We start from the raw sequence: 12,515 nt of genomic DNA on the forward strand, positions 1-12,515 counted from the left end.
AATTGGTCCATGGTTTCCATGCTAGACTTGCAGCGTGAATAAATCTGCGCACAAGACAGCATGGGGAAACCCAGGCTACCCATCTTTTTCCACTGTCGCAAAAGGAAATACCTATGACGCAGTTTTTTTATCTGATGGGAGGGATTCTGGTGGACCAATCACAGCGCTTGCGGTCTGCGTAGAACTGACGCGCTGTTAAAAATGTTGCGACGTGCACGTCAGGCTACGCACAGGCTACGGATAACCTACGGGGTAGCTATAGAGCTTACGCACGACTATAAATCAGGCTTTAGGTTTAACAAGACATTTGACATTTTAGTCATTTATGTAGGGATATTCTATCTAAAGACTTTACACCGGATATAGTGTTAGATTCTGATTCTGTGTAGCATATGAAGTGATTTCAAATCTCTACATTGGTTGCCGATTTCTCAGAGAATAGATTTTAAGATTTTACTTTTGTCTATAAGTCAAAAGAACACCGTTTTTTCATTGTTTATTAGGTCCAGTGAGCAACGTGGGCCACTTAACATAAATGTGATCGTAAATTAAGAGTATAAGCACTTCTTAAGGCACCGCTACATCACTGATTATAGCCGTTTGATATGTAACTCCCCCTTTGTAAAAAAGTAATAGAACAGTTGATTTAAAAGCTATTTTATGGACAGGTATTGTCTATTTGTTGAATAATTTCCATATAAATGAAGGGTAGTGATAAACGCGATGTGCAAACATCTATTTGTGGTGGTCAATTAGAATTTTGTGGCAGACTGAGAAATTAATGAATGTATGGGAATGTACAACGATCCTTTCACTTGATGATGATGTCACAGCAGTAGACAGCGCAAATATAACGACATACCTTTAATCCCTCACACTCCGAAGTGTTACTAAAATCGATGGAGTTTGGTGAGCTAAAATGACCTAAACCGTGGGGTACTATGCAAGGGAAAAGTGCCATATGTTAGGTCTTGGCACACTCATTGTTCACTCGTACCATATCACTCACAATGTGAAAATCTTACTGTATGAGAATGGTGTGACGTCCTTGTGCAAATTAGCAGTATATTCACTTAATCTAATCTCCATTTTTTATTCACACTCTAACCTCCGACTTTAACCCCAGTTAACAACGCCCCTTTCCCAAATCGGAGGTGTGAAAATGCACTGCAGAAACGAGGGTTTCGTGACACTGAGCTTATTTTATAAGCTTTATATAGCAGTCCATTTATCAATATGATTTTGCTGGTTTAGAGGGGGCCAGTTGTATATGGTTAAGCAGTCTTATCAGGGACAAACCAAAACATGTACTGGCTGTATTATGTGGGAGCATGACTCCTTTAAACAGATAAGGTGGTCCCTCATAGGTCAGCCTACATTTAAAATCGTTTTATATATTCTACAAGGAGCCATCCCACTGCGCAAAGTGACGTCGGAATTACGTCTTTTTCATGTAATTTTTGGACGTCCGAATCCGGTCCATAAAAGGGGTTGTTTTGTAACGCCAGGCGACGTCTTTTTTTCGACGTGTTCTGCACGTCTAAAAATGTTGACAACCGTAGGACCACCGTTTAAGGAAAAGAGACATGAAAAAAGCGAAAAGACATGATTGCCTCTGCACTTCACCCATCCACCACACCGAAACCTTTCAGACATTTCCTGCCGGCCGTGGGATTCGAACCCCCGATCTCCGTGTTACAAACAAGTCTCGCTAACCACTCGGCCACGTGGCCATACTTTCAAGATGTAAATAAGGCATTCTTATTGCATTCATATCATGAACAATTTAATTTGAGAATATTTTCATGTTAAATTGTTAGTATGGTCATATACTTTTAATATAACGAACTACACATTTAATTACATATTTTGAATGGTACATTTAGATGAATTTTGTATGTAATTCAAGAAAGCAGAAAAAACAGTATTGTTATAATAATATAGACTATTCGTATGTATTAATCATGTTGGTACAATAATGATGATATTTGTAAATAAACACATTTTTATAGGCCTAATCATGTAATATAGACATAGACCTGTCATAGACGTCCAAATGACGTCCAAAAATTACCCAGTTTAAACGTCAAATGTGGCCCATAAATATGACGTCCAAATGACGTCCAAAAAATTACCCAGTTTAAACGTCCAATGTTGCCCGTCAATATGACGTCCAAATAGGGTCATGGTGGGACGTCCAAATAGTGGACCTAGTTTGGACGTCGAATACATGTCCAGAATTGGTCATGGACCGACGGACCCAATATAGACATGATCTGCACGTCTATCCGACGTCCTGTGTTTAGTGGGATGCATGCAAACCTCATGCTTATTAAACATACTGTACATCAGAATACAAACAAATAAAACAAGCACATAACAACTATACAAATAAACAGACAAACTGCTGTGAGTGTTACTTTAGTATGTACTTTAAGATGCTGTGACTTAATACGAGAGTCGGCTGACGTAAAATTGCAAGGGAAGTATGCTGTGAGCAATACTGGGCGGTTGCCTTTAAACCATAATTCTGCATTTCTTCACACTCTGCCTACATCTCAGTCAGCAAACTACTAGAGAGTTAACTCAAGTAAGTGAAAACGTTTTGTTACAGAAATGTTCGACAATGTTTCTTGAATGGATGTGCTTGAATTCTTTTGAGGAGAAATGGACAGTAATGAACTATTTTCACTTTTTACTTAAATATACTTTTCAAATATCTGTACTTTATCCATTTTTTTCTTTCACTGCATAGCTTTTTTAAAAAAGGAAGTGATATATTTTACTGTATTTAGTTACTCAGTCTTACTTCTTAAAACTACATTGTAAAAAATGAAATAAAGAAAATCTTAACATTTTTCAACTAAGGAGCTAGGCCTCCCTTTTCTCATCAGCATTTGCAGAGGTTACCGGCTGGGGGAGAAAAAACACGTGAATGGCATCTTTAACATTATTAACTTTCATATGACCTAACCTTTCCCAAATGGGCGTACAAAAATGCAATGCAGATTTTGTAGAGAAAAAAACCTGAAAAGACACGGCCATCCCGATGATCTAGAGCTAGCAGGGGCCAGCACAATCATTAGGTACTTTTATAGGCCATTTTAAGTTTATTATTAATGTTATGTAAAGGAAGATTTGTTATGAATAAAGTACATTATGTAAAAACATTTATCCTGCAAAAGCAGTCATACAATCATTAATCATGTGCGTGCCCTGCTAAAGTTTCCACTGGTGCATCTTTGCTCCTCCCGCCTCAGTAAGACATTTGTAAGAAAGACTGAGAAACTAATTAAACTAAATGTATGGCATTTTACGAACAGAAATGATAACGATTATTTGTTTCTTTTTCCATTTTTTATTTGAAAAAATACCCTGATTTAATATGTTTAAGAAAGTAATCAATTAAATATTTAAAAAAAAACTTGGAAAATGTACTTGAGAAAATTAACCATACTTAAAGGCAGAGTAGGCAGGTTTAAGTCTAAAAAAAGTCTAAAACACTTTTTTCCAAATTTGTTTAAACTGTCTTTATATTACAATACATAAGTAAAATCTAAGTACTCTGAAAAAGAGAGTATAAAAATCGAGTGTCTGTAGACCTCTTTAAACACAGCTAATTTTTCCATTCACTCCACCCCCTCCATTCTGGGTTTCTTCCAAAGCCACACCCCCGAAACACATGATCGCGCAACGCCGACTTCTTTGTTCGGAGAAGCATTTACCTCAGATGAGCGGAGAGAAAGGAGCACGGTGCATGTAGTAACATCATGTCACAATCACATGTAATAAGACACCTAACTTTATCACTATGAATATAAACAAATAGGATGGCTTTTAGTACTCACTTTCAAGCTAGCATATCAAAAAGTTTAAAATATATTTTGTTTGATTCGGTAACAAACGAGCTAGTTATATTTATAAGACAAAGTTAGAAACAGGTTGCATTGATAAAAGTTTTTTCATTACGGAAGGTGAATATTTTTATAACATATACAGCGTTTTGTGTGTAAGAGTTTCTGTGATGAAAGCATTATTGACTCTGATGAGGACCACACTCCGGAGACAATACCGTTACCACATTGTCGACTCGAGGAAAAACCACGCGTTATTTACTCTCGTTTGATTTTTTCGTTTATTCCTTTTTTGCCTTGTTTGCCTTCGCTGACTACATATGCAGGTACTGTAAGTTCTGAATGCTCTCTCTCTCTGCCGTACTTTTGCTCTTCCTAGCTTTCGTGCCTCGTGCACTATCAAATCAATTGGCGCATGTGTGAGTAGATCCTGTAGCAACAGGGGTGGTAGCCATGGTCGCGAGAGTGAGTGACAGTCACACAGCCAATCATTTGTTTTGTCCCGAATGGAAATAATGAGATTAATGTGTTTAAAACAGTCGTGAAAGGTTTTCAGACACTCGAGTTTTAGACTCTCTTTTTCAGAGTACTTACATTTTACTTATGTATTGGTATATAAATAGCCTGGTAATACCATCCTCTGCTATTTTGCTTTGCTTCATAGACAGTCTGGCTGGGCATAATTGACAATCGTTTTCCTTCTCGTGGGAGGGGCTTGTCTGAAGTTTAAAATCATTGGTCTAAACGTAAGCCAATCACATAAAGTTTGGATATGATGTGCGTTATGCGCCGGCTCAGCGGCATCGAATTTCTGCTGTAAAACACACGTATGATGTGAAAACAAACCCATCGAACCAAATACCGGAGTTAACATGGCTATGAACGACTTTTGCAGATTATGTAAAGTAAATCGGGCCAGACCTAGTTGAACACTATCCTTACGGTGTCTTTCCACTCACGTCTAAGTGGGGGAACGCCCCTCTCTCCGCTCAAACTCTTCCACCAGACAGCCATAACCATATGTAAATTAAATCTTCCTACCTTTTTTTCTGGTTAATCAGGAACGTCACCAAAGAATGTTTGCCCACGCGTCCTCCACCATTAACTGTGAACAATGAAATTCCCTTCCATGATTTCTCGATCGTTGTGCACACCAAGCTGTGCTGCACACAGTTTCTCGCTGACGATCGGTAATAGTTGATAAATTAAACTTTTCCCAAAACCTGTTGGGAGTAGGGCAACAACATAATCTCCATTCAAAATGTTTAACAAACACTTTTCTTGGTCGGGCTTAAGTTGGCAAGTGCCGGTTTTCCACAACAGAGCAAATAGCTTTCTGTGCCTCCATGTCCACTACAAAGTACAACCGTACATTCGTGCTTAGCGTCTGCGTCACGGCTCTCAGCCCGCCCTCTGTTCATTGATTGGACGGCCGTTTTGAGACCGGATGAAAATGGCTAGAATGGGAGGTATCTCAGACGGAGTACAGAAGCGTAATGAAATATAAAGACAGGCTAGTATATAAAGACAGTTTAAACAAATTTGGAAAAAAAAGTTTTTTGACAATTCCTGCCTATCCTGCCTTTATGTACCATCCACCTTTGCTTTCGAGAAAAACTCAACATTGCATCATGAATGTTGAGACACTGGGGAAGCTTCAGGTGTGGGCACCTGTGTGAAAGCACAACTATTTATAGGCAATGCAGAGGTCATGAGATGTAGCAATGCTGAGCAGTTGCTATCGCTCTGGCATGCTGTATGGTTACACCACTAAATCAAATCAAATGTTTTTATATAGAGCTTTTTTACAATGTTACATTGTTTGAAAAAGAAAAAGAAATCCCAGAAACCAGGAAAACAAATTATTAAATATAAAATGGCATACTAAATGATTATATATGCAATCCTTCTGTTATGGATGTAAAATGGCAATAAAGGCATTTGTTTGGATGCAATGAAAATCCTATGGCGACAATTTATCAATCTGAAACTGGTTTTAAGGACTGTCGGGTCTGATTGTCCAGCAAATGTCAAGCAGCTATACTTTTGATAACGTTTCATATGGTAATACTTTTTTTTTGTGAGAGCTCTTATTTTATTTAACTTTTATTTAACCAAATTGACTCTCTGAGATTAAAAATCTCTTTTTCAGGAGTGACCTGGCCAAAATGGGCAGCAATACAAGTAGTTACATAACAGGCAAAGCGAACAAGAAAACACATTAAAATATACACTGTAATCAATTAAAACAATTACATTTCGCTGAGTCATACCGAGCCCCTAAGGTGACGTTGGAGTAAAAAAAATCTAAAGTTTAGTTTCATGTGCTCGCGTGAAACTATCGCGTGCTCATGTGAAACTATCACACGTGCACATGAAACTTTCGCTTTCGCGTGCACACGCGATAGTTTCACGTGAGCACGCGATAATTTGACGAGTTCCACATACTGTAGCATCACACAGCATCAAGAAACATGACGCAGCATCAAAGTTCCTTTGGAAAAGAACCTCCAGTATGTAAGCCCTCATGCCCGTTTCACATTAGAGCTTTTATTTACAACCCCAACCCTAACGAAATAAAATCACTTTCACTGTCACGTTATACTTTCTCATTAATGGCAAACATGTTTAGTGTAGTACTTATGTGCTTTTTTGTGCATTTGTGTCATGAATTAACATACAGTGTGTTAAAAATAGCATTAAAGAGCTGAAACTCCGCAAAGCATGCCGTTCTGTCTCCATGTTAAGTGGTCTCTGCGATGCTGCAAGAACTGCCAGGCGGATGACATTAAAGTACCGTGAGAAAGACTTGAAAGGAGACTCATCCGTATGATTTTTTTAATAGCTCTCTCTAAACTTTGATGTTATCCCCCTGAGGATTCTTGCAGTGCTACATTAAGTCAAACACACCTATTGATTACAGTACATGGTCGTTGCAGCTGTATGGCTTGCCTGCATTTCACAGATGCTGAGACTCACCTAAAGCATTTCCCACAGTGTCAACAAACAAGTGTCTCCTTTACCGTCTGTCTTACATGAGACATGGGACATGTTGAGGTTTCTAAGGTGTGTTAAACTGGGCTGAATTCTGTGCGGTAAACCTTAAAGGTGCCAACGAATGCATTGATACAATATGTTAAATTATTCTCTGATATCTACATAAAAGGTATGTTCCAGAGACGGTTTTACTTGTCCATTTACAACCCTAGGATTTGTCCTCAGAATGAAATGGTCTATTATTAACTTATTTGAAAGGGTCATGAATAATAAAGTTGAGCTCTGCTCGGATTGGCTGTTTCTCAGAGCTGCTAATTTGAATAGCTCTATGTGTTTACAAACAGGGCGCTCAGAGCGGGAAAACGCCAGCTGCTTGCATTTTTGAAAAGCGTACTGTTTGAAATGAGGAACAGTATTGTGTTAAGACTAAATTCTAAACTCTTTTTTTTTTTTTAGAAACAACCATGACATCCAACATCACTGCACATCACAACAAACTGGATTCATCTATTCTTCCTCCTGTGCTAATTGTTGAGTTTCTACTTGGTCTGCCTGGCAATGCCATGGCATTATGGGTTTTTGGCAAAAATATGAAGTCTTGGAGGGTCAACGTCATGTTCCTCTTCAACCTTGTTCTGTCTGATCTCCTGCTCCTCTTAGGCCTACCCTTTCGCATTGACAGCTACTTACGTGATGAGATATGGATATTCGGTGATGCCTGGTGTCGGATAAATCTGTTCATGATGGCCGTCAACCGCTCAGCCAGCATTGCCTTCATGACTGCAGTGGCTTTCGACCGTTATTTTAAAGTGGTCCATCCGCATCACGTTATCAATCACATGAACTTAAAGCAAGCAACCTTGATTGCATGCTTCATGTGGGGGGTTGTAATAGGCCTGAGGACCCCTTTACTGGCCAACAACCTGCTAAGCAACACCTCCCATTGCAGAAGTTTCTCTGAGACTCCTTCACTGGGTATCCGCCTACATTATGCTGTGTTTATCTTTGAGTTTTTCGTGCCTCTAATACTTCTGGTCTTTTGCTCTGTGCGCATCGCCTGCATCTTGCATTCTCGACGGATGGACAAAGGCAAGAAGGGACAAAAGGCTATTCGGACCGTCCTGGTTATTGTTGGGGTTTTCATCTTTTGTTTCTTTCCCAGTGTTGCCACAGTGTTCATTGGCTTTTATTTAAAATCACTTGGAAAAGATGTTAGCAATCCAGACAATCTAATGTCTCAGTGGTTTCAAATCTCCTTAGCATTCACCTATCTGAACAGCGCTCTGGATCCTGTCATCTATTGCTTCTCCAGTTCAATATTTCGCAATGCTTTGAAAAGAACTATAAACCGGACTGGCTTCTTACAGTTACAGCTCAGCAGACGGGACAGCACGCAAAGTGGAAATGACTGAGAATTACAGTTGAATTGGACAGAAGATATAATCAATGTTGACTGAGTGCAATTCAACAGATATACTCACGGGTGATATGTTCTATTTTGCCAGTATTAAAATACTTCCTCATATCCAAGTTTAAAATTCAGAGACAATTCTAAGATTATTTAAGGGTGACTTGCATTTTTTGGCATCTTGGTATGGGCATCTTGACTTGTGCAACAAAGGCTGCATTTCCCCTTAAGTGGCACAGATCGGATATGACCTAAACCTGTAAGCAGGAAAAAGTGCATAGATTTCGATATTCTCAGATCAGCTTTAGGCCTTTTTCATGTGTGAAAATTAATTGGATATGAATCGGATACATGCATTCGCTTCCGCAATGTAAACAGACAGATCGGATATTCCCATCTCAAGACGTCATTAAAAATGCGACGCTGGCAAATTCAGTCAACTCAGGTGGACACCACCCGCGATCACATGACTCTAGTAGCGCAATTGAGGACAACAGCTCTGCTTAGTGGAGTAATGTTGAAGTTGTATGTCTTGTTACAGAAATAAAGCTCAGTATAATATAATCTTGTATAATCATTCTGTCTGTGTCCATGCATATCACAACATTTGACTTCCTCTGAGGTTCAAGCCTTTCCAGGTCAGTATGTCTACCTTGAATTGTTCTGCCAAGTGTTTAGTGTAAATGAAAAGATAATGTGAGCGGGTCGTCAAAAAAATTGGGCATGCTCCAAACCGAATGCTCCATGTAAACGCCTCAATCAGAATAAAAAAAGCCAAACCAATTAAATCTATTTCAAGGGGTGGTTTTTACCTTTTGTAATCCACTAAAAAGGAGATGTAAACACTTAATCGCATTGATGGCTGAAACTGGGACTCTCTGCGCATGTGCAATGACGTAGAAATGGCGTAATGACGTATGACGCAAAGAACGCGAGTTTGTGTTGTGGAAAGAAGTCACATGAAGATGATATTGAACGATGAACAATGATATTACGCAGCAGCTGAAATTGTCCCCTTGTTAACTTTCAATAGCAGGGGACTGTTTTTGGGAACTGCTTAATATCATTGCACCTCCTGCAGCCATGTTACAGCAGCAAAGTCACTGATTATTACGCCAGAATGAGATTATAGTTCCTAGACATATCTGCCTAGAAAATTGCAACTTTTAATGTTCCCTCTGTCTTAGAACACGATGTAACTACAGAAGAGTCAAGTTTTAAATAGGAAAAATATCAAAACTCTTTGGTTATTTTTTTGCGCGATGCTAATGGTCTAATCAGATTCAATGAATTGTGCTTAGCTATGCAAAAAGTGGTGCCGCCAGACCCAGAGATCAACTGAATGGATTCCAAAATGCTAAAAACCAAATGTTTAACTCTATGGGAGCTGGAAAATGAGCATATTTTCAAAAAAAGTAGAGTGTCCTTTTAAGTGTTTATGTAAACGCTACTGTATGATAGGATTAAAGGTAAACGTAGCTACTGCTTATATCAGTGGTGTCCTGTAAATGTGCACACCAGGAAACAACATGACAATGCATCGCTGATTTCATGATTCACCATGGAAGTTATGCAGAATTTTCTCTGTTGAATTGCATTATAACATGATAACAACATTTTATTTTATTGCATCGACCAACCCGACTTCCGGAGAACGCACCCGAAAACATGTTCAGGATGTGTCCGGCGGAACTGGCACGAATGGCCACCCTAACTACAAATTGTATAATCTTATTAGGTTATACATGGTATAACTCACAGTAGTCCAACACACAGTTTCAGCAATTGTTTTGGGTTTTCGGAGATCCTCTTATATTTGTCCTGTACCTTTAAATACATTTTATTACATCCCATTTATGATCTGTGTTTTAAGTTCCTCCCAGTTTAGAAACCATCTGCTGAGAACATGAATGTGTTGGCTTTTTGGCAATACATATACTGTGCCTCATCAGTTTCAGACAATTAAAATGAGAAAAAACCCATCCAAGCATAGCATACTATATGACATGTTTTAATATGACCTGCCCACTGACACAGAATGTGCTAGGGTCAACGGACCAGCGTCAAGATTCAATTAGCATTCAGCCTGCTGGTTTCATTATTAAAGCAGTGAAAAGCCATAAACAATGTAATCTTGTTCATGTCTGAGTCAAGGAAATTACTAAGCTAATTTAACAAGTTTGTTAGTGAGAGCGTGACCCGGGGGCAACACTGTTCAGGAGAAAAATTCTAAAGAGCTTTTGAATACAAAAATGTCCAAGCAACATTTAAGTATGGATAGATGGCTGACATTAGATCATCATAGTACTCTTGGCATTTAATGAGGATATGACTCACATATTTTACCCTGTTCTGTCATTAAATTTAATGAAACCATAATGCAATGAATTGAAACATGTTGTAAATGTCACACATTAAGGCGTCAGTTTCTCGAAATAATTCTGACTGGTGTGGTTGATGATAATGTGTGAGAACAAACAGTGCCATTTCCTGCATGTCAATCAGATATCAACATTTAAGAAATGACAGTTTCACATTTACTAACACAGAACTGTGGGAATCGATCTGCCAGGGCACATCTTTGACCTAATTTAACATTTTAAACTTTCAGCTACGTCATAATATGATTTACAAAAAGGTTTGGGGGTGGCTGCAGTGGGAAGCACTGTTGAACTGTTGCAAGAAGGTCCCTGGTTTAAACCTAGGTTGAGTCAGGAGGTCTTTCTGTGTGGAAAATGCATTTTCTTCCTGTTTCAGCCAGGGTTTACTCTGTGTACTCTGGTTTTCTCCAAAAGTCCAAAACTCTCTAATCACTAGGCTATGACTGCCCGTAAATATAGCCATAGATGCTGGAATAGTGTTAAGAATAAATTAATAAATATAAACGGTTGGAATATAAAGTCAACCATTTTATGTCACACTCCTTAAAGGCAGGGTCCATGATCTCTGAAAGCCAATGTTGACATTTGAAATCACCTAAACAAACACGCCCCTACCCCAATAGAATCTGGACCTTTTTTGATAGACCCCACACATACACAACCCAGGCAACAATGTTGTTTAGTAGACACGCTCCTTACTGCTGATTGGCTACAAGTGTGTTTTTGGAAGTCTATGTCTTTAGAATTACTCTAATACATTTAATAATACAGGCTGACACAAGAGTCCGTCAACATGCCAGATTAATATCCTGATATTTAACCATTCTAGACTTGAACTCAGTTCATGACTCAAATTTTAAAAGCTATAAAGGCCTGTAATTGCTCTGAGATTTTAGGTGTATGTTTGTTTTCTTGCTAAAACATCCCCATGTAAACATTTATGTGCTACCAAAGCCATTTCCGAATCCTCGCAGGAACCTCACAGTTTACTTGATAGTGCCAGATATGTGTTTGACTCTTTCTAATTGGCTGTGTCCTCCCAGACAGCGTTAGAAACTGGAGTGATAATTGCAAATGTGGCGATGCGTTTAAGTGGATGTGTGTTAAGCTGGATGCCCTATGGGTGTTGTCTTTTCCCCCAGGTCTAGACACACCAGATTAATCAAACCTTCTACACCCAATTATCTCATCTGGTTGTGGCGACAGCACCAACGTGTAAAAATATCTCAAGATCAGATCTATACACTCGAAAAGGCACCTTACGATCAACTGGTAGATACTTACTGTATGTGTTGGTTTGCATCCTATGACAAAACAGCAAAATCAAAAACAATTTCCAAATTTTACGGGAAATGAGTATGAGAAAATGCAACACAGGTTTTTTTGAACAGATAAGGTGAGGTTCTAGCGGACCAACGTTGTAACGGTTGTTTTATCTGAAATAGAACCTGAAATAATTAACGGCTCATTCTACGGAAATGTCAATTTTTCTGTCCCTAGCCTTTACAGTAATATTTAGGGCTGGGTTTCGAAATTTCTATTTCGATTTGATTCCGAATCTCAAGGTCTTGAATCGATTATCATTGTTGGATTCGATCCGATCTGATCCGCTCTTCGAGATTTAGATAAGTGTAAAAAAAGCCCGAAATGGTGCCAGATAGGGGTGGGCGGAATGACCAAAAATCTATTCCACAGAATGAGTCATTTTATTTCACGGTAACTGTATATTTCATGGTATACATGTTTTTCAGTTTATATTGTTTTTGAAAAATAAAAATGTGCAGTTATTTACCACTCACTATAGCTTTTAACTGCTCACCAGTGAAAATGCCCAGAGGATAACATCAAGTCTTGATAGACAGAATCTTGTTTTTA

At 38.7% G+C, this 12,515-nt stretch overlaps 1 protein-coding gene across 1 annotated transcript; it reads left to right on the forward strand.

Annotated features, from left to right (window-relative positions):
* Positions 1-2,515: 2,515 nt before the first annotated feature.
* LOC135787400 (hydroxycarboxylic acid receptor 2-like) lies at positions 2,516-8,824 on the forward strand. The gene is made up of 2 exons (XM_065297342.2): positions 2,516-2,590; positions 7,308-8,824. Exon 2 carries the CDS (start codon positions 7,316-7,318, stop codon positions 8,261-8,263), a length of 948 nt encoding a protein of 315 aa, XP_065153414.1. The 5' UTR covers positions 2,516-2,590; positions 7,308-7,315; the 3' UTR covers positions 8,264-8,824.
* Positions 8,825-12,515: the final 3,691 nt, after the last annotated feature.

The sequence above is a fragment of the Paramisgurnus dabryanus genome, chromosome 20, assembly GCF_030506205.2.
Source record: "Paramisgurnus dabryanus chromosome 20, PD_genome_1.1, whole genome shotgun sequence".
NCBI classification, from domain to species: Eukaryota; Metazoa; Chordata; class Actinopteri; order Cypriniformes; family Cobitidae; genus Paramisgurnus; species Paramisgurnus dabryanus.

Excerpts from the sequence above, each read along its gene's own strand:
- LOC135787400 (XM_065297342.2), top strand. The coding sequence starts at position 7,316 with ATGACATCCAACATCACTGCACATCACAACAAACTGGATTCATCTATT.